Source organism: Spinacia oleracea, chromosome 1 (assembly GCF_020520425.1).
Source record: "Spinacia oleracea cultivar Varoflay chromosome 1, BTI_SOV_V1, whole genome shotgun sequence".
Taxonomy (NCBI): domain Eukaryota; kingdom Viridiplantae; phylum Streptophyta; class Magnoliopsida; order Caryophyllales; family Amaranthaceae; genus Spinacia; species Spinacia oleracea.
The window spans coordinates 109,928,135-109,950,473 of NC_079487.1; the positions used below are offsets into that span (position 1 = coordinate 109,928,135).

General features: G+C 37.4%; 1 protein-coding gene across 1 annotated transcript; it reads right to left on the reverse strand.

Annotated features, from left to right (window-relative positions):
- Nucleotides 1-18,113: 18,113 nt before the first annotated feature.
- LOC110781813 (uncharacterized) lies at nt 18,114-22,110 on the reverse strand. Its single transcript, XM_021985864.2, has 6 exons — nt 21,902-22,110; nt 20,456-20,666; nt 20,277-20,373; nt 20,093-20,191; nt 19,037-19,358; nt 18,114-18,485 (listed from the first exon to the last, which is right to left on the reverse strand). The coding sequence occupies exons 3-5, from the start codon at nt 20,325-20,327 to the stop codon at nt 19,038-19,040; spliced, it is 471 nt and encodes a 156-aa protein (XP_021841556.1). The 5' UTR covers nt 20,328-20,373; nt 20,456-20,666; nt 21,902-22,110; the 3' UTR covers nt 18,114-18,485; nt 19,037.
- Between the last annotated feature and the right edge of the window lie 229 nt (nt 22,111-22,339).

Below are 22,339 nucleotides of genomic sequence, written 5' to 3' on the forward strand. Positions count from 1 at the left end.
CAGGCAGCCCTCAATCGTTGGATTGATGCCAACAAGGATGTGAAATGTCTAATGCTCGCCACCATGAGTGCGGATCTGCAGAAAACGTTCATCAACTCAGATGCTTTCACAATCATCAGTGAGTTGAAGAACATGTTCCAAGATCTGGCTCGAGTCGAAAGATTCGAGACTCATAGGCAAATTCTTGAGACCAAGCTTAAGAAAGGCGAGCCCGTAAGTCCACATGTTCTCAAAATGATTGGACTCATTGAGAATATGAGTCGGCTGGATCAGCAATTTTCTCAGGAAATGGCTATAGACACCATCCTCCATTCTCTTCATAGCGGGTATGATCAGTTCAAACTGAACTACAGTATGAATAGTCTGGACAAAACGCTCACTGAGCTTCACGGTATGCTGAAGACCGCTGAAAAGACGCTCAAAAGTGATAAGCAGGATGTGCTTATGGTGCGTGGGGGCAAGTTCAAGAAATCTGGAAAGAAGAGGAATGCTAAGAAAGGTGGCAACAAGGCCAGCCCAACTAAGCAAACTGGCGCCAAATCTGTAAAGAGGAAGGTCAGTCAACCCACTTCTGAATCCGAATGCTTCTACTGCAAGAAGAAGGGGCATTGGAAGAGAGATTGCTTGAAGCTAAAGGAAGATCAGAAGAACGGAACAGTCGTTCCATCTTCAGGTATTTTCGTTATAGACTGTATACTTGCTAATTCAACTTCTTGGGTATTAGATACAGGTTGTGGCTCACACTTATGTTCCAATCCACAGGGACTAAGAAGAAGTAGAAAGTTAAGCAAGGGTGAAGTCGACCTACGAGTGGGAAATGGAGCACGGATTGCTGCATTAGCTGTAGGAACTTACTATTTGTCGTTGCCCTCCGGGCTAGTTTTGGAACTGGAAGATTGTTTCCATGTTCCAAGTCTTACTAAAAACATCATTTCAGTTTCTTGCTTAGATGCTAAGGGATTTTCCTTTTTAATAAAAGACAATAGTTGTTTTTTTTTGGCAAATAAAGTTATTTTATTACCAAAAGGAGAGGGCTAGTAAAAGAACTAGCACAGTGTTAGGCACAAGCCACCAGAACACCAAAAACAAAGACAATAGTTGTTCGTTTTATTTTAAAGAGATGTTTTATGGATCTGCTAGATTAGTCAATGGACTTTATTTATTAGATCACGACAAACAAGTATATAACATAAATACCAAAAAGGCCAAAAAGGATGATTCAGATCTCACCTATCTGTGGCATTGTCGATTAGGCCATATAAACTTGAAATGCTTAGAAATACTTCAAAAGGAAGGAATTCTAGAACCATTTGACTTAGAGGATTATGGTAAATGCGAATCATGTTTACTTGGCAAAATGACAAAGCAACCTTTCTCTAAAGTTGGAGAAAGAGCAAATGAACTATTGGGTTTAATCCATACAGATGTATGTGGACCAATGAGTACAAATGCTAGAGGTGGTTTCAGCTACTTTATCACTTTCACTGATGACTTCAGTAGGTATGGTTATGTCTACCTAATGAAGCATAAGTCTGAATCCTTTGACAAATTCAAGGAATTTCAGAGTGAAGTAGAGAATCAATTAGGCAAGAAGATTAAGGCACTGCGGTCTGATAGAGGCGGTGAATATCTGAGCTATGAATTTGATGACCATCTGAAAGAATGTGGAATTCTATCAGAATTGACTCCTCCTGGAACACCACAATGGAACGGTGTGTCGGAACGGAGGAACAGAACCTTGCTAGACATGGTCAGGTCAATGATGGGTCAGGCCGAACTTCCATTAGAATTTTGGGGACATGCACTAAATACAGCTGCACTCACTATAAATAGAGCTCCGTCTAAAGCTGTCGAAAAGACTCCATACGAATTATGGTTTGGAAAGCCTCCAAATATGTCTTTTCTTAAGATTTGGGGATGTGAAGTATACGTCAAACGATTAATTTCAGACAAACTTCATCTAAAATATGACAAATGTATCCTTGTGGGCTATCCAAAGGAAACAAAGGGGTATTACTTCTACAATACATCTGAGAACAAGGTGTTTGTTGCTCGAGATGGTGTCTTTTTGGAGAAAGATCACATTTCCAAAATGACAAGTGGGAGAAAAGTAGACCTCGAAGAAATTCGAGTCGAACAACAAACTCTAGAGAATGCTCAAGATGACATTCAGGATGAAACTCAGAGATCTTTAGAAGAATCTGGTGAGAATCATGGTCAATCTAGAAATGTTACCCCGCGTAGATCGCAAAGATATAGATCTCAACCGGAAAGGTACTTAGGTATTTTGACGAACGAGAGCTATGACGTTCTATTACTTGAAAGTGATGAACCTGCGACTTACAAACAAGCTATGACGAGCCCTAGCTCCAAGCAATGGCAAGAAGCCATGCAATCTGAATTGGACTCCATGTCTGAAAACCAAGTATGGGATTTGGTCGATTTGCCAGATGGCTACCAAGCCATTGGAAGCAAATGGGTTTTCAAACTGAAAAAGGACAAGGATGGGAAACTTGAAGTTTTCAAAGCTAGATTGGTTGCAAAAGGTTACAGGCAAGTCCACGGTGTGGATTACGATGAAACCTTTTCACCAGTTGCAATGCTAAAGTCTATTCAGATAATGTTAGCAATCGCTGCATATTACGATTACTAAATATGGCAGATGGATGTCAAAACTGCTTTCTTAAACGGCGTTTTAACAGAAACTGTGTTTATGACACAGCCTGAAGGTTTTGAGGATCCAAAGAATGCTAAAAAGGTATGCAAGCTAAAGAAGTCAATCTACGGATTGAAGCAGGCATCCAGGAGCTGGAATATACGTTTTGATGAAGCAGTCAGTGACTTTGGTTTCATCAAGAACGCGGACGAATCTTGTGTATACAAAAAGCTCAGTGGGAGCAAAATTGCTTTCCTAGTATTATATGTCGACGACATATTACTTATCGGAAATGACATTCCTATGTTGAATTCTGTCAAGATTTGGCTTGGGAAATGTTTTTCGATGAAGGATCTAGGAGAAGCACAGTACATATTGGGCATCAAGATTTACAGAGATAGATCTAAAAAGATGATTGGACTTAGTCAAAGCACTTATATCAATAAGGTGCTTGATAGGTTCAAGATGGCGGACTCCAAGCGAGGCTACCTACCCATGTCTCATGGAATGACTCTAAGCAAGACTCAGTGCCCAAAAACACTTGATGAGCGTAGACGAATGAATGGGATTCCATATGCATCGTTGATTGGTTCAATAATGTATGCTATGATATGTACACGCCCGGATGTTGCGTACGCACTCAGTGCTACGAGCAGATACCAGTCAGACCCAGGAGAGGCGCATTGGACTGCTGCCAAGAACATTCTGAAGTACCTGAAAAGGCACAAAGATGACTTCCTGGTCTATGGTGGAGATGATGAATTAATTGTTAAAGGCTATACGGACGCAAGTTTCCAAACCGACAAAGATGATTTCAGATCACAGTCTGGGTTTGTCTTCTGCCTCAACGGAGGAACAGTAAGCTGGAAAAGTGCTAAGCAAAGCACCATTGCGGATTCTACAACTGAAGCGGAGTACATTGCTGCACATGAAGCAGCAAAGGAAGCTATATGGCTAAGGAAGTTCATAGGTGAACTTGGTGTAGTCCCCTCCATTAAAGGACCAATAGCCCTGTATTGTGACAATAACGGAGCTATTGCACAGGCAAAAGAGCCTAGACACCACCAGAGAGTCAAGCATGTACTTCGTAGATTTCACCTTCTACGAGAGTTCGTTGAAAGAAAAGAAGTCGAGATAAGCAAAATTGGAACTGATGACAACATATCAGATCCATTAACTAAACCTCTGCCGTAGGCGAAGCACAACTCGCACACTGCAGCTATGGGAATCAAGCATATTGGAGAATGGCTTTGATGTCTCTGTTTAATGTTTTAAAGTTTTAGAGTTTAAATCTTTGTAAAACATTATTGGTTAATCATTCACAATAAATGAAAAGAATTCATTTTTCCATTTAATTTGTGGTTTATTAAATGATGAGTCCCTTCAATTTGACGATATATTCAAGATAGACTGTCAGGACCAGTCCTGTGACTAAGAAATGTCTATCAAGTGAACTTGAATGTCAAAGGTTGAAAATGGTCCCTAGTCGGAGTTTTCTATAAAATTGGACGCATAGAAAACGTTAGACGATTAGAATGCAAGATGACTAGTAGTTCTGTTTCTTGAACTATGTGGATATGGCAATGTCATAATCATTTGCATAGATACTTACTTTGGGAAGACTAGTATCGGACAAGACCTATGAAACTTTACTGTAAGAGATGAAAGTCTGTCATAAGTAAATTTCATTAAATTATTAGACACTAAATCCTCAATACCTGAGTGATTTGAGATTACTTGTTTGAGAACTGGTTGCTTTGACGTTGACCAACCGTCGCACCGTAAAAGGAGGCTATAAAGGCAACGCTCAGGTAATCACCTATCAAACGAAGTCTAATCTCAAGATCGCAAGATTGGGATTGTCCTCCCATAAATCGGGATGAGATGCTTAAAAGTTGTACAAGGCCACTCGGAGAGCTAGAAACTGTGAAATGCATGGCCGTGCTCGGATGAATCATAGGCTATGATTATCTGTTTATTTGATCAGTTGAACTCTGAAACCGAGGAACACCTCTGGACATAATAAGGATGACAACTCTTACCTTATGTTCAAGAGCAAGCATCGAGCGACAAAGGAATTAGGAAATGCACACTTGTCCCTAAGGACAAGTGGGAGACTGAAGGAAATAATTCCCTTGGTCCAAGTATGCATTCTATGTTAAGTCTAATAAATGCGGTTCAGTATTAATTAACAAGTTAATAATTCAGTGAGATCAAGTGAGCTGAATGCCTAGCTAGAGGCCGCTTCAGTTCAAGTGGAATTAATGATATTAATCCACAGCTTACTCTTGACTGAACCCGTAGGGTCACACAAATAGTACGTAAACGGATCAAGTATTTAATGGCATTAGATACTCCATCTATGGATATTCGGAAACGACGGATCTTGGTTTCAGTGGGAGCTGAGATCGTCACAGGCAAGAAATGAATACTCCGGAAACGATGATATTGCCGGAAACGGAAATATGGATCGTATCGGAAATATAAATATTATCCAAGTCGTAGATGTTGCCGGAAACGGAAACATGGTACGTATCGGAAAATATTATCGGAAATGGAAATATTACCAGAATCGGAAATATTGCCGGAAACGGAAATATTGTCAGAATCGGAAATATTATCGGAATCGGAAAATAATTCCGGAAACGGAAATATTAAATATTTGTTCGAAACGGAAATTGATTCCGGAATCGGAAATATTAAATATTGTTCGTATCGGAAATGAATTCCGAAACTGGGAATTTAATCGGAAGCGTATCGTACGAATTAGCATCGGACGAGGCCTGCCGGACGAAGGCCCAGCACGAAGCTGGGCCATCGCCCAGCAAAGCCAAACGTGCGCCACAAGCCCAGCCAAGGCAGCGCCCAGGCCTACCGCAAGGCAGGCCCAGCGCGCGCCAAGGCCACGGCTGCGTGGGCCTCGCTGCGTGGGTTGCTGCTCGCACGCACGTGCATGGGCAGCCCTTGTGGCTGCCGTGTGTGTGTGAGTTTGTGTTCATGCATGATTCCTAAAACTATTAGAGTTAGTATATGATTAAATTCCTATTCCTAAAAGGATAAATTAATTAATTAGAGTTCTTGTAGGATTCTAAGTTTAATTAATTCGTGTCCTACTAGGATTACAATTCCCTTTCCATAACTCTATAAATACGTGCCTAGGGTCACATATTTTCAGAGATTAATTCAAGTATTCAAAGTGAGTTTTGAGAGAAAAATTCAGCCACATTCCTTGCTCAATAGTGCCGAAAATTCTAGTACCTTAAGGGCGATTCTAGTTGGTCAATCTTAAGGCGGATCCGGACGTGCTGTGGACTATCTACGGAGGGACGACCCTTGGAGTCCTAAAGACTTGTTCTTGTTCGGTTCGGGCGCAGCTAGGGAAGGCACGCAACAAAGAGTATGCATCTAAATTATGCTATATGATTATGTGTAAATAATATGTATTCCTGGGTTAATGGTTGTTTCCGCATGATTTATGTAATATCATATGTATCATAACCTAACAAAAAGAGAATGTCCAAAGCTAAAGGAAGATCAGAAGAACGGAACAGTCGTTCCATCTTCAGGTATTTTCGTTATAGACTGTATACTTGCTAATTCAACTTCTTGGGTATTAGATACAGGTTGTGGCTCACACTTATGTTCCAATCCACAGGGACTAAGAAGAAGTAGAAAGTTAAGCAAGGGTGAAGTCGACCTACGAGTGGGAAATGGAGCACGGATTGCTGCATTAGCTGTAGGAACTTACTATTTGTCGTTGCCCTCCGGGCTAGTTTTGGAACTGGAAGATTGTTTCCATGTTCCAAGTCTTACTAAAAACATCATTTCAGTTTCTTGCTTAGATGCTAAGGGATTTTCCTTTTTAATAAAAGACAATAGTTGTTCGTTTTATTTTAAAGAGATGTTTTATGGATCTGCTAGATTAGTCAATGGACTTTATTTATTAGATCACGACAAACAAGTATATAACATAAATACCAAAAAGGCCAAAAAGGATGATTCAGATCTCACCTATCTGTGGCATTGTCGATTAGGCCATATAAACTTGAAACGCTTAGAAATACTTCAAAAGGAAGGAATTCTAGAACCATTTGACTTAGAGGATTATGGTAAATGCGAATCATGTTTACTTGGCAAAATGACAAAGCAACCTTTCTCTAAAGTTGGAGAAAGAGCAAATGAACTATTGGGTTTAATCCATACAGATGTATGTGGACCAATGAGTACAAATGCTAGAGGTGGTTTCAGCTACTTTATCACTTTCACTGATGACTTCAGTAGGTATGGTTATGTCTACCTAATGAAGCATAAGTCTGAATCCTTTGACAAATTCAAGGAATTTCAGAGTGAAGTAGAGAATCAATTAGGCAAGAAGATTAAGGCACTGCGGTCTGATAGAGGCGGTGAATATTTGAGCTATGAATTTGATGACCATCTGAAAGAATGTGGAATTCTATCAGAATTGACTCCTCCTGGAACACCACAATGGAACGGTGTGTCGGAACGGAGGAACAGAACCTTGCTAGACATGGTCAGGTCAATGATGGGTCAGGCCGAACTTCCATTAGAATTTTGGGGACATGCACTAAATACAGCTGCACTCACTATAAATAGAGCTCCGTCTAAAGCTGTCGAAAAGACTCCATACGAATTATGGTTTGGAAAGCCTCCAAATGTGTCTTTTCTTAAGATTTGGGGATGTGAAGTATACGTCAAACGATTAATTTCAGACAAACTTCATCCAAAATCTGACAAATGTATCCTTGTTTGCTATCCAAAGGAAACAAAGGGGTATTACTTCTACAATACATCTGAGAACAAGGTGTTTGTTGCTCGAGATGGTGTCTTTTTGGAGAAAGATCACATTTCCAAAATGACAAGTGGGAGAAAAGTAGACCTCGAAGAAATTCGAGTCGAACAACAAACTCTAGAGAATGCTCAAGATGACATTCAGGATGAAACTCAGAGATCTTTAGAAGAATCTGGTGAGAATCATGGTCAATCTAGAAATGTTACCCCGCGTAGATCGCAAAGATATAGATCTCAACCGGAAAGGTACTTAGGTATTTTGACGAACGAGAGCTATGACGTTCTATTACTTGAAAGTGATGAACCTGCGACTTACAAACAAGCTATGACGAGCCCTAGCTCCAAGCAATGGCAAGAAGCCATGCAATCTGAATTAGACTCCATGTCTGAAAACCAAGTATGGGATTTGGTCGATTTGCCAGATGGCTACCAAGCCATTGAAAGCAAATGGGTTTTCAAACTGAAAAAGGACAAGGATGGGAAACTTGAAGTTTTCAAAGCTAGATTGGTTGCAAAAGGTTACAGGCAAGTCCACGGTGTGGATTACGATGAAACCTTTTCACTAGTTGCAATGCTAAAGTCTATTCGGATAATGTTAGCAATCTCTGCATATTACGATTACGAAATATGGCAGATGGATGTCAAAACTGCTTTCTTAAACGGCGTTTTAACAGAAACTGTGTTTATGACACAGCCTGAAGGTTTTGAGGATCCAAAGAATGCTAAAAAGGTATGCAAGCTAAAGAAGTCAATCTACGGATTGAAGCAGGCATCCAGGAGCTGGAATATACGTTTTGATGAAGCAGTCAGTGACTTTGGTTTCATCAAGAACGCAGACGAATCTTGTGTATACAAGAAGGTCAGTGGGAGCAAAATTGATTTCCTAGTATTTTATGTCGACGACATATTACTTATCGGAAATGACATTCCTATGTTGAACTCTGTCAAGATTTGGCTTGGGAAAAGTTTTTCGATGAAAGATCTAGGAGAAGCACAGTACATATTGGGCATCAAGATTTACAGAGATAGATCTAAAAGGATGATTGGACTTAGTCAAAGCACTTATATCAATAAGGTGCTTGATAGGTTTAAGATGGCGGACTCCAAGCGAGGCTACCTACCCATGTCTCATGGAATGACTCTAAGCAAGAATCAGTGCCCAAAAACACTTGATGAGCGTAGACGAATGAATGGGATTCCATATGCATCATTGATTGGTTCAATAATGTATGCTATGATATGTACATGCCCGGATGTTGCGTACGCACTCAGTGCTACGAGCAGATACCAGTCAGACCCAGGAGAGGCGCATTGGACTGCTGCCAAGAATATTCTGAAGTACCTGAAAAGGCACAAAGATGACTTCCTGGTCTATGGTGGAGATGATGAATTAATTGTTAAAGGCTATACGGACGCAAGTTTCCAAACCGACAAAGATGATTTCAGATCACAGTCTGGGTTTGTCTTCTGCCTCAACGGAGGAGCAGTAAGCTGGAAAAGTGCTAAGCAAAGCACCATTGCGGATTCTACAACTGAAGCGGAGTACATTGCTGCACATGAAGCAGCATTGGAAGCTATATGGCTAAGGAAGTTCATAGGTGAACTTGGTGTAGTCCCCTCCATTAAAGGACCAATAGCCCTGTATTGTGATAATAACGGAGCTATTGCACAGGCAAAGGAGCCTAGACACCACCAGAGAGTCAAGCATGTACTTCGTAGATTTCACCTTCTACGAGAGTTCGTTGAAAGAAAAGAAGTCGAGATAAGCAAAATTGGAACTGATGATAACATATCAGATCCATTGACTAAACCTCTGCCGCAGGCGAAGCACAACTCGCACACTGCAGCTGTGGGAATCAAGCATATTGGAGAATGGCTTTGATATCCCTGTTTAATGTTTTAAAGTTTTAGAGTTTAAATCTTTGTAAAACATTATTGGTTAATCATTCACAATAAATGAAAAGAATTCATTTTTCCATTTAATTTGTGGTTTATTAAATGATGAGTCCCTTCAATTTGACGATATATTCAAGATAGACTGTCAGGACCAGTCCTGTGACTAAGAAATGTCTATCAAGTGAACTTGAATGTCAAAGGTTGAAAATGGTCCCTAGTCGGAGTTTTCTATAAAATTGGACGCATAGAAAACGTTAGACGACTAGAATGCAAGATGACTAGTAGTTCTGTTTCTTGAACTATGTGGACATGGCAATGTCATAATCATTTGCATAGATACTTACTTTGGGAAGACTAGTATCGGACAAGACCTATGAAACTTTACTGTAAGAGATGAAAATCTGTCATAAGTAAATTTCATTAAAATTATTAGACACTAAATCCTCAATACCTGAGTGATTTGAGATTACTTGTTTGAGAACTGGTTGCTTTGACGTTGACCAACCGTCGCACCGTAAAAGGAGGCTATAAAGGCAACGCTCAGGTAATCACCTATCAAACGAAGTCTAATCTCAAGATCGCAAGATTGGGATTGTCCTCCCATAAATCGGGATGAGATGCTTAAAAGTTGTACAAGGCTACTCGGAGAGCTAGAAACTGTGAAATGCATGGCCGTGCTCGGATGAATCATAGGCTATGATTATCTGTTTATTTGATCAGTTGAACTCTGAAACCGAGGAACACCTCTGGACATAATAAGGATGACAACTCTTACCTTATGTTCAAGAGCAAGCATCGAGCGACAAAGGAATTAGGAAATGCACACTTGTCCCTAAAGGACAAGTGGGAGACTGAAGGAAATAATGCCCTTGGTCCAAGTATGCATTCAATGTTAAGTCTAATAAATGCGGTTCAGTATTAATTAACAAGTTAATAATTCAGTGAGATCAAGTGAGCTGAATGCCTAGCTAGAGGCCGCTTCAGTTCAAGTGGAATTAATGATATTAATCCACAGCTTACTCTTGACTGAACCCGTAGGGTCACACAAATAGTACGTAAACGGATCAAGTATTTAATGGCATTAAATACTCCATCTATGGATATTCGGAATCGACGGATCTTGGTTTCAGTGGGAGCTGAGATCGTCACAGGCAAGAAATGAATACTCCGGAAACGATGATATTGCCGGAAACGGAAATATGGATCGTATCGGAAATATAAATATTATCCAAGTCGTAGATGTTGCCGGAAACGGAAACATGGTACGTATCGGAAAATATTATCGGAAATGGAAATATTGCCGGAATCGGAAATATTGCCGGAAACGGAAATATTATCAGAATCGGAAATATTATCGGAATCGGAAAATAATTCCGGAAACGGAAATATTAAATATTTGTTCGAAACGGAAATTAATTCCGGAATCGGAAATATTAAATATTGTTCGTATCGGAAATGAATTCCGGAATCGAGAATTTAATCGGAAGCGTATCTTACGAATTAGCATCGGACGAGGCCTGCCAGACGAAGGCCCAGCACGAAGCCGGGCCATCGCCCAGCAAGCGAAGCGCAACAACCACACGCCAAGCATACGACCAGGCCCAGCGCAAAAGCCAGGCCCAGCCGAAGCTTGGGCGCGCGCGCGGGGCTGCGACGAGTGGGCTGGCGCTGTGCGTGGGCCGCAAGGCCTACGTGCGGTGCTAGCGTATTACTCGAAGTGTGTTACTCGAATCCTAAGGCTACCGGGATTCGTAATATGATTAAATCTAATCCTAATTGATAAAGTTTATTTAATTAGAGTCCTAGTAGGATTATAATTAAATAAATTAGTATCCTAATAGGATTCCAAATCCTTTTCCATAACTCTATAAATAGGTGCCTAGGGTCACATATTTACAAAGAGTTTTCAAGTATTCAAAGTGAGTTTTTGAGAGAAAAATTCAGTCACACATTTGCCTAAAAGTGCCGAAAATAATAGTACCTTAAGGGCGATTCTAGTTGGTCAATCTTAAGGCGGATCCGGACGTGCTGTGGACTATCTACGGAGGGACGACACTTGGAGTCCTAAAGACTTGTTCTTGTTCGGTTCGGGCGCAGCTAGGGAATGCACGCAACAAAGAGTATGCATCTAAACTATGCTAAATGATTATGTGTAAATAATATGTATTCCTGGCTTAATGGTTGTTTCCGCATGATTTATGAATTGTCATATGTATCATAACCTAACATCTCTCTCTTCTTGTTTTGGTTAATTCTTTAGCCTTTTATTTAATTAATGTAATACTATGTTTTAATAATTTAATTAAGGTTTTCATAGTTTAAAATATTATTTTTTATAATTTATATTTAAAATTCAAATTATATGTTGATATCATAAACTAATTTATTTTCAGATTTGTTAATCATGTTTAAGATAGGGCTTTAATTATGTTTATTAATTTAATTCATGTTTTCTTGGATTAGATTTATAGTTTTATGGTTTAATTATAATTTTCAGATTATATGTTTTATATAATTAAGTTGTTAATTTTCAGATTATACAATTTGATTGAAATAATGATTTTAATTATTAAAACATGAATTTTTAAGGTTTTAATAGTTTTGAAATCATGGTAGGATGATTATAAATTATTAAAGTTATCGTTCTTATGATTTCAAAGTTTTGGGAGTAGTTTGAAATTAGTTATATTGCTGAAAATTTAAAGTACGATGTTTGCAAAGAGTTTTCAACGAATTTCAATCACTAATTCAATAATTGTTATGCTAGGAAATCAAATATTCAAGTTTTGATATTGCGGAAAGTTCTAAATATGTTTAGGATGCATTTAGAATGTTTTATTGTGGTTGCGAATGATTAGAGATTCATTGGGATTATTTGTTGGTTGTTTTAGGCGGAAAATTCTCTTTAGGCGACTTTTGAAAGTGTTAAAGTGACGTATCAGTTTGTTTACACAAGGTACGTACATACCTGTGTGCTTGGAATGTGTGCTAATTGTTGAAACCATGTTGAATTTGTTGTTGAACTTGGCTATGTTGATATTATTGTTGAACTTGGTGATGTTGATATTATTGACGAACTTGGTTATGTTGAAATTGCATGTTTAATACGGTTGGACGGACATATTGAACTTATATTGCATTATGAGAATTGTAACATGTTAGTATGGATGATTGATACAAACATGTTGGTTGGGAACACTAGATTATTATATATATTGATTCAGATCGGTTGATTGTTGTTCCCTTTTAGCTTTTCACTACTTTATGAGGGCCGAGGACCTTGTTCAGTAAGTTGAAACCTTATACTCATATAGAGGGGTGATCAGTATTAAAGGAAAGGTTGGAGTTAATTGGAATGAGTCTTGTTTGATACCTTTGTGATCACTTACTTAATTCCAAGATAAAAACAGTTGTGAATAAATGTGGATTGTATGCCTTATGTGATTGTTGAGTCATAACAGGGTTTCAATTTGTAAATCATGTAAAGTGAAACTGAGTAGCAATAGCTTTAGACTGTGCACGTCTAAAGTGACGGACAAACAGGAGTTGGGGTTCATGGTTGTAGCCCATGACCTTTATCTCGGACCGGATTGATCACCGTGTCCTATTTTTATTCAAATGTTCCTCGATATCGCAGGTCTCCGAGGTTACGGAGTCGCGCCCGTACCTCGTCTTCCTTAGTGAAGGCTGTCGGACGGTCAACTCGGTCCATTGTCTATTTCAACTAAATAATATTATTGTTGTAAGTCTAGCCTAGTCTAGTCAAGTATGGTCGTCAAATTATCATGTTTTGTCTGCCCTTGTTTATGTTCATTAGTATCATGTTAGGGTTGTTCGTTAATAGTATCATGTTAGGATTATTATTGTTTTAGTATGTAGTACTCAGCTTTGTTTGTGTGTGTTGATCATGGCTATGCCTTATTGATCCTGTGATGACCCATCTTTGGTGAGCAGTCTCTAAGGATCAATAAGCGTTGCCCATTTACAGGTTTGAAGATGATGCATCATTGGGATCGGGATTAGAGAGCTTGTAGTTATATTTGTTTTATTAAGTGATTTGGTTTGTTAACTTGGATTTGAAATTGTCGTACTATTCGTATTTCCTTATTTCCGTTAATTGGTTTTGGACTTAATATGTAATCGATTATTTATGAACCTAAAAGTTAGTTTTATGTTTTCCGCTGCAAAATTATGAATAAGCCGTTACGTTTTTACACGGGCGATAATACTTTGATAATTCTCTATAGTTATATTTAAAAAAGGGTTATTTTAGAAAAAGGGAATTGTCGGGGTGTTACAGTCGGTCAATATGTGACTCCTAATAAAACACGAAAGGGGTAGATAATTAATGGTCTCGCACTGAAAGATGAAGTGTTGCAAATATTCAAAAACGACCGAATGAGACAAGTGCTGCGGTTATTCTTAAACGGAAGGAGTAAATTTGGAGTACAAGTTTTATTTTTAAAAAACAACAACCCTATCTCTTTTTAAAATGTTCTTTGAAACAAATCAACAAAGCCTCATACAGAGTATGACTATATTATTTCTTATCAATTATTGAGATTTTATTATCAAAGTTTTTAAAGTTTAATCCAACAGTTTGCAATGAGGAGATATTTAAGGAATGGAGACAAGATAGTAGTGTAGTGATAGGAGCTACAAATCATTTGGGAATTCCTAGAATAAATAGCATCTCTAATAGAGTAGCAGTCTCATGTCTTTAGCTAACAGGAAATTAGTTAAGTGTAACAGAGCATCTTGGCATATCCTAATGAAGTGGTTTCTCTGCTTCCAAAACTAGAGACATATTACTCGTAGTCTACAATGATCTAGATACTCTCTTATCTGTGAAATCTATCTATATTATACTTGGTCCTCCTTTTATGAACCAATTGACAGAGTAACTTTATGCCATAAAAGGATATGTAAGTTTATGGATGGAAAACAATTTTTTAAAAACCATGCATTATAGAAAATGGAAAATATTCATCGTTTAGGAAAGTGTATTTCACACAGAGAAAATTGTTTTCTATCCCTCAATAAAATAAAATAAATGTGTTATCTGTTAAAATAAACGGAGCCAAAAAAACGAATTACCTATACATGATAAGGGAGGAAAATAAAACCTTCCTTTGTTGAATTCCAGTTTGAGAAAGGAAGTCTCCCTTACAAATACTTAGTTGTTCCTTTGTCAACTAGGAAGCTCACAATCTTGCAATGCCAACCTCTTATTCAAAAGGTGCTTCATAGGATTGATTCTTGGTCAGCTAAACTCCTTAGTTATGCAGGCAGGATTCAGCTTATCAAGTCAGTCATCAGCAACCTACAGATATATTGGTGCCAAGTTTTCATCATCCCTAAAAGGGTATTAAAGGTAATTCAGTCATCGTGTGGATCTTTCCTTTGGACCGGTAGTTCAGGTTGATCTTTCTAGGAAAGCTTCGGTTGCTTGGGGAACTCTCTTCCTCCCAAAGAATGCAGGTGGGCTCAACGTTACCTGTATGTATAATTGGATTCAGGCTGCCATATGCAAACTCTTGTGGAATGTGGTTTAGAAGAAGGATAGGATGTGGATCAAATGGATACACACCCTATCATGTGAAAACTAGAGATATTCTTCTCATGGATACTCCTAAGCAGGCCTCATGGATGCTTAGAGAGACTCTTGACGCCAAAAGCTATCTAGGACATGATCCTCTTCTCCTCTCGATGTTCACCGGTACATATTTCTCCATTTGAAATGCCTATCATGCTATTAGAGGTCCTTGGGATCAGGTTCCAAGGAAGAAAATGATATGCAACAACTTTGCTCCCCCTAAATGTATCTTCATCAGTTGACTTTCTTTACATGGGCGCTTAGCTACTTCGGATAGATTAAGCAAATTTGGGGTACATATTGATCCTTTATGTACTTTCTACAGTCAGGTAAATGAAAATTTGGATCACTTGTGCTTTGAGTGTCATTTTACTGCTACTATTTGGGACTCTTCTTGGGTGGATGGCCTTTAACAGAAAAGTTGGGAATTGGCATATATGGAGGTACAATTTGCCAGCCTTCATATAAGAAGGAACACCAAGAAACATCAAGTCTACAGAATGACTATGGCCATTACTGTTTATATGATCTTGTTAGAAAGGAATAGAAGAAGATTTCAGAATCGATCCCAAGATGTTGCTCCCTCCGTTTCTTTTTGTTCTTTACGTTTTCTTTTTGGGTGTCTCAAAATTTTCTTTACATTTCCTTTCATATTATCACATAAATGTTTTAATATTCTATCAAAATTTGTGTCAAATAATTATTTTAACTAATTAAATTCATTGGGTCATTTAATCTCTCACACTTTTCTATTGAGACATTTAATTTTCTCATTTTCTCAATATCAGAATTTTGATAAGAGTGAAAACATTATAAATAAACGTAATTTTTCTTGTTTAAATAAAAAAAATAGAGGAATCTCAATGCTTATTATTTAATTGTTAATAAACGTGTAAAAGGCCAAACGTAAAGAACAAAAAAAAACGAACGGAGTAGCAATTTGCTTAATCAGATTCTTCTTATTCTTTTCATGAGATGTTACATTTGTAAAAAGCTCCAAAATGTGGAGTTTTAGCTGTGTTTAGTACGGGCCTGGGCCGCAACCGTCACCAAGAGAGAGAGTCCACCTAACAAGACCGTAGGAGGTTCCACCTTAAAACCATATGGCAATAAAGGGAGTAGCCCCTTGGCGTTATTAAGTGTTTAACTCTCTTCTCTTTTATCAACGTGGTACTCTCACACGTGATATTTCATGGATCAGATCTTAACATGCTTGCTTGGTGACTACTCTACCTTGCCTCTTTCAGAGGACTGTTAGTGTTGTCTGTCTTTTTGTTTTTTCCTATGTTGTACTTGGCTGTTTAGCCTTATTTCTCATATTTGGTTAATAAAATGAAATATTTACCAAAAAAAAGAAACATAAAAACTACTCCGTAATTAATTAAGCCTTTGACTCTTTACTGCTCCCAACACCTCTATATACGTATGCGGTATGCGTACATTAAAAAAAAATTATGGATAGAATGTTTTACATAGTCAATATTTTTTGTACGCGACTGTGAAATTCAATTAAATTATTAATTATTATGTAAAATATTTGAAGGGACACTGATCTCTTATTCCATAGCCCATAAATTGCTAGGACTCTAGGACCGACCTGATTTTACGAGTTACTAACAGAAAATTCTTTACGCTTTGGAAAATGTGTCCAAAGTATAAAAACTCTGATCGTAAATTTTCACCATTATATACATCAAAACTTTACATGTAAGATCTTGTTAGATTGGTCTCGGGATATATTTTCAGAATATCAAATTTTTATAATTTTTTTACATACGAAATTGGATATATTAATAGTTAAGTATTGTATTGGAGTCCGTGCAAATAGTAACTGTAAATATCTTTTTGAAACGAAGGTAGTACATTTTAAACAGCTAAAACACTATCTGCTAACACGTAAATGACCATCCAAATTTAATCAAGTTTTAATCGCAATATGGGCTGTTGGAGTAGTTATTTAAATAATGAAAAAGGTACAACCTAATCAAAACAAATATTCCTGATTATCCCCGCCTTATAAAATCCAATCCAACACAAACACAAAATCTTAAAACAAAAACAAATTAGTGGTGTAAATCTCTTTCTGCCTCCTGCTTTTGTGAAAAGGTGTGAAATATCGTTAAAAAGAGTGGTTTATCAAAAAGAACCCAATCGGTGAAAAAAAGTACATAATGGATAGAAATTCGCATATTTTTAATAATTATTCCGTATATTTTCTCCTATCAGTTTCAAAATTATAGTCTTGTATTTTAAAATGAGTGTCCCAAATTATAATCATGTTCTTATTTAAACATAAAATATTTTCCATATTACCTTTATTTGGAAGGAAAATTTTGTAATATTAATCCAACCTTTGGCCGGTTTTCTTTTATTAATCCCACCTACGACATATTTTTTTAATAATCCCACCTTTACTACCCAACGACTTTTATTGGGCTTAAGTGACCGATAACCGGTGAAAAAATCATCGAGATGGTGATGATTTGATGATGATGATTGAATATATCGAGGGAGAGTACTTCCACGTAGGGACATATTATCGCCTACAATAGGTTTATGACGTTTTAGGCCCAATAAAAGTCGTTGGGTGGTATAGGTGGGATTATTAAAAAATATGTCGTAGGTGGGCTTTATAAAAGAAAATCGGCCAAAGGTTGGATTAATATTACCAAATTTTCCTATTTGGAATCCCAACAAAAAAAAAAACTCCACATTTACTATATTCCCTTTTTATACATACTTTGTTCATTTTTATAAGTATTATATTCTACTTTCTCATTAATCATCAATACACTATATTCCACTTTTCTTAAAATTCGTGTTTTTACACTACAAGAAAAGGTTCTACTTATGATGGGAAGTCCCGTCATTGACCAGTCATAAAAGACCTATTATGACGGGATTACCCGTCACATGCCCGTCATAAAAAGGGGGAGTCGTAATTGACTATCCCGTTATGACCCCGTCGCAAAAGCTTATTGTGACGGGAAAAAAAATCCCGTCGCAAAAACCTATTGTGACAGGGGGAAATCCCGTCACAAAAAGCCAAACACGACGGGCTAACCTCCCGTTGCGAAAAGCCAGCTATAACAGACTAACCCCGTTACAATGATATTGATTCTTATTTTAACCGGCTTGTTTAGCATGCACCTGCTACATATCCCACAGCAATATCAATGATTTCTACATATAGTAATGCCATCATCATTGCATACAAACACCATGCAGTCATTTCCAGTTTCACAAATCCAAATCAACAGCAGTGGCCCATTATTAAAACCACCACAAGACATACAAATACCATGAAGTTCATTTACAGTTTATCTGATGACTAGTTATATAAAAGTTCAAACTGAAAGTCTACAACAGAGAAGATTGAGCCAGTAGAAATGAGGCACTTTAGCAGAGCAGTCAGCAAGGAAGCAGATCAGCAACACCAACTTAACTTGAGAGCAGTCAGCAAGGAAGCCAGTAGAAATGAGGCACTTTAGCAGAGCATTCACTAAGCTTACTCAGCTTTTCTTGAGCCTGCATCAAATACATTGCATGTAAACCTTGAAATTGAGTTTTAATTTCAGATTTATAGCAAGCAAAATTGCAATACAAATGAAGCAGATTTAACAGGATGCTATGTAATTCCACTTCTGATGCAGATTCAATCTCTGAAATTACTGCTAAGCTGGTTTAGGCGTTCATGCCCTTAGTTGTATTTGACATCAACTCCCTCCATCCAAATTTAAGAGTCACATTAAAATAATTTTATGATGTCCACAAAAATTCATGCACCATCACAAATTTAGTAGCTTATGACTGTCTTCCCTGATATATGCCACCGCAAAACTGGATGACAGGGAGCAGAGAGTAACAACACGGATATTATATAGGTCTTTTTGTAAAATGAACCATATGCTTTATCAAGAGGGAATGGGACAAATATAACAACTAGTTCCATAGAGAGGAAACAGACAGTAGCAAGCATAATAATTCAGTCAAACTGAGTGTCTAAGCAGGAAACCAATCGGGGCTTTGCATATATTAAACTAATATTATAATCTTAAAAGCCGAATTTTAGTATTTACCTTACTCATCACCAAAAGCATCTAGAATGGCCTGAAATTTTCCCTCAAATTTTGCTTCAACTTCATTTAAACGAGCAGCGAAGGTTCTGTTTTCTTCTTCCACGTGTTCTATTCTTCCCAGTAACACTTCATTAACTTTTCCAGCTTGTTTTAACTTCATTTCAAGGTCAAATCTGTTTGGTAAAGGTCCTCTTAGATCCTTAGGCTTGATAGAACCACCATACCCAGTCACATATCCTTTATTTTGCCTCCCAAAACATTCTTCTATAACATCAAATACCTCCATCTCTGGATTTTCTTGAATTTTCTTCTTGATCATTTCCTTTAAGAATTAAAAATCAAGTTAGTTGCAATATCCAATAGGGTAACACAGTTTCATATTTTCAGCTTCAATTTCACATAACTGTCTCTCGGGTCTATAAGTACATGAAATCCTTCCAGAAGGAGATGAGGGAGATGTGAGAGGGGAGAAGAAACCAAGTACATAATAAAGAACATAGAGCAGGGCGTCAAATATTTAAAGAACCTATAGTTTGTAATGGGGCTTCACTGTAAGTTGTTATAAAAACCACTGATGTATTAGAAGAAGTCGATGCCAATCATCATCATACAACATGAAATATGGACTTTGCATGGAGCTACTTTTGTTTAGCTGTAGAAATTCTTTTCCTTTCAAGTGAATTAAGTCTGAAGTCTATGCAAACTGCAGAAGTTCATGGTAATGTTAACACTATATTTCTTATTTACGCGTACCTAACGTTGAAATTCTTTTGTGAGATTACATCAAACACCCCATCACAAGTCTTATTATGATTTTATGGAAACTGTTTCTCTGAATAAGATTTTCCTTTCTGTCTTTGTTTGTAAATGTAGATTGTTCCTGGAACAATTTAATTTTATTCTGGGTTAGCTTCATTTAAGTTGTGCCACATCTGTCCCAAAGTTATTCGCCTTTCCCATGTTTCTATATTGATTTCTCTCTATCGAGTTCTTATACAAACTGCTGCATAGGGTTTTTGGAACTTAAGAAACATAGAGGAATGAAAATAAACTTACATGTTTTTCCACAGTTTCGGGCTTGTCTAGGATATTTCCTGTTTTGTGAGTGTCGAACCAAAACTTCTCCAAACTTGGAGGATTTCCAGAACTTCCACCCTACAAAATATTCAATCAATATATCACACTTCTAGAAAACAAAGTAATTGATGTAAACATTATTTTCGTATGGATGTCATATTACCATGTCATACTTTATTTGTCGAAATGGCTTACTTCCCGTACGTTGTAGCATATATGGTTACTGCACCTTTGTTTTCAGAATTTTTCCCATCGATTTTCTGAAATACAATAATGATGAAACAAAGCATAAATTAATGTATCATTGGGATAAATACAATGAAGAAAGTGCACGGATGAAACCTTGTTGTCACTATGGTAATGAACTCTCACAAGCCATTCCAAAAAATAATTATCCATGTTCATTGGCACCCTCTTTATAGCTTCTCCCATAGACTTGTTCTTTACGTACGTGATCTTGAAACATTTGACCCCGCCATTTCCTCCAAATTTCCTTCATATGATTAATTGTAGAGGTACGCTCTTATTCCATATCCTCGCTCTCTAACTTCTCCTAGAAGTATTCAAAATTATAGCATTACCATTACAGTGCAATTGTTTATAGTTGATATAATAGCAATGTACTCAGCAGATTTCATCATTACAAACATATCCTAACTTTATACTCCGTACCAAATACAGAAAATAACTAATTAAGATTTATCTCCTAGTATTATTTGTTTGGATCAGTGTCTTACCTGTGTCATATCACATGTAAGATACGTAAAATTCAGAGAAACAGGGCAAGAAGCCGCAAAAAGTAAAATACTATTGCCTACCCAAAATAACTTTATGGGCACGCTTGGATTGGGTGTAATGGATTATGGGGGTAATAAAAGTCAAACCACCATTAAAAAATGACAATGAAGGTGAATTGAGGTGGTTACAAGGAGGGTGGTGTGGTGGTATTGTGATGAGAAGTTGTGGTAGTGGTGGTGTTGTGAGGAGAAGGGAGGAAGGGGGAAGTAATAACCCCTTAAATGAGGGTAATAATCACCCTAGTGGGATGGTGGGTAACTTTTCCCCCCATGATGAGGGTATTTGTTCCCCCTTCCCTTTTATTTTCTTCTTGCCAACACTAGCTTGTTCCCTTTGCCACCACTTCATCCCTTTTTCATCACCTTCAATTACCTTATTTTGACTTTTATTACCCCTTTAATACATTACCCTCAATCCAAACATGTCCTATGAATAAACTTTTCAATGATTTTGTGGCTTCTTCTCAGAAGTAGAATCATTATATTATTTAAGGGGTATGATCAATGTGCAAAGAGTGACCAAAATGTAAGAGTAAGTGGAGTATATTATGGCATGAGAAAGCTAAAAACAGGATTTTCTCCTTAGACGGGAAAAAGATTTAGAGTAGCATATTTCTTTCATTTTATGAATCCTCTTTTCTTTGATAGTAAATATTTTTCTTTCCGTCTAATCTTCTGATGACTGAGGTTTATAATGAAGCTATAAAATTAACAGAAGGAAGAGACTTTGAAAATTACATGCATAGAGCTTTAATACTGATATTCAGAAAAAATAAGTCCGAGCAGAATCTATTTCAGGAACATAGAACTGATATTAGCAACATCAGTGCAATTCCAAAGTTACTGTGAAAACACCCCAAGAAGAAAATATTACTGTTAAAAGTTACTGTGATGGTTTTGCAGGGAATGTAGCATTTCTATTTTCTTTATATTACTAGAGTTCTAAGAAGGAAATTACTGTGAAAACACCCCAAGAAGAAAATATTCATACCTGTAAAACAGCCAACATATGTTCTACGTACATTATCTGAGTCCAAATCTTCCCATTTGTGAACTCTCACTGGACACAAATTGGGGTTACGAACAATTTTCCCAATATACCTTGTGAATTCATTTCCATCATCACCCACTACTTGACCTTCATAAAAGGCTACCCGAAGTTTCTTCCCAGCTGAAAGATGTGCAGCCTTCTTGCACTTGTTTCTTCCTCGAGACTATAATTTTGGGACTGAGGGAGTAATTAATTACTCTGTAATGTTCTTATTGATAATTTCTATTGTACAACCGGTTGCCACACATATGTGTATGGTACCATTAATACTCCTTTTTGTCCCTTTTTATTTTGCTCTATAGTTAAAATTTACTACCTGCGTCCCAAAATACTCGCACCGCTTTCTTTATAAAGTCGTCACAGAATACTTACACCGTC

Bases quoted from the DNA above. Each gene is read 5' to 3' on its own strand.
- LOC110781813 (XM_021985864.2), bottom strand. From the start codon at position 20,327: ATGCTACAACGTACGGGAAGTAAGCCATTTCGACAAATAAAGTATGAC. The intron at 20,192-20,276 runs GTAATATGACAT...AATATTTTGTAG, and splicing joins GACAAATAAAGTATGACATG to GGTGGAAGTTCTGGAAATCC. The intron at 19,359-20,092 runs GTAAGTTTATTT...TAATTCTTAAAG, and splicing joins CCGAAACTGTGGAAAAACAT to GAAATGATCAAGAAGAAAAT.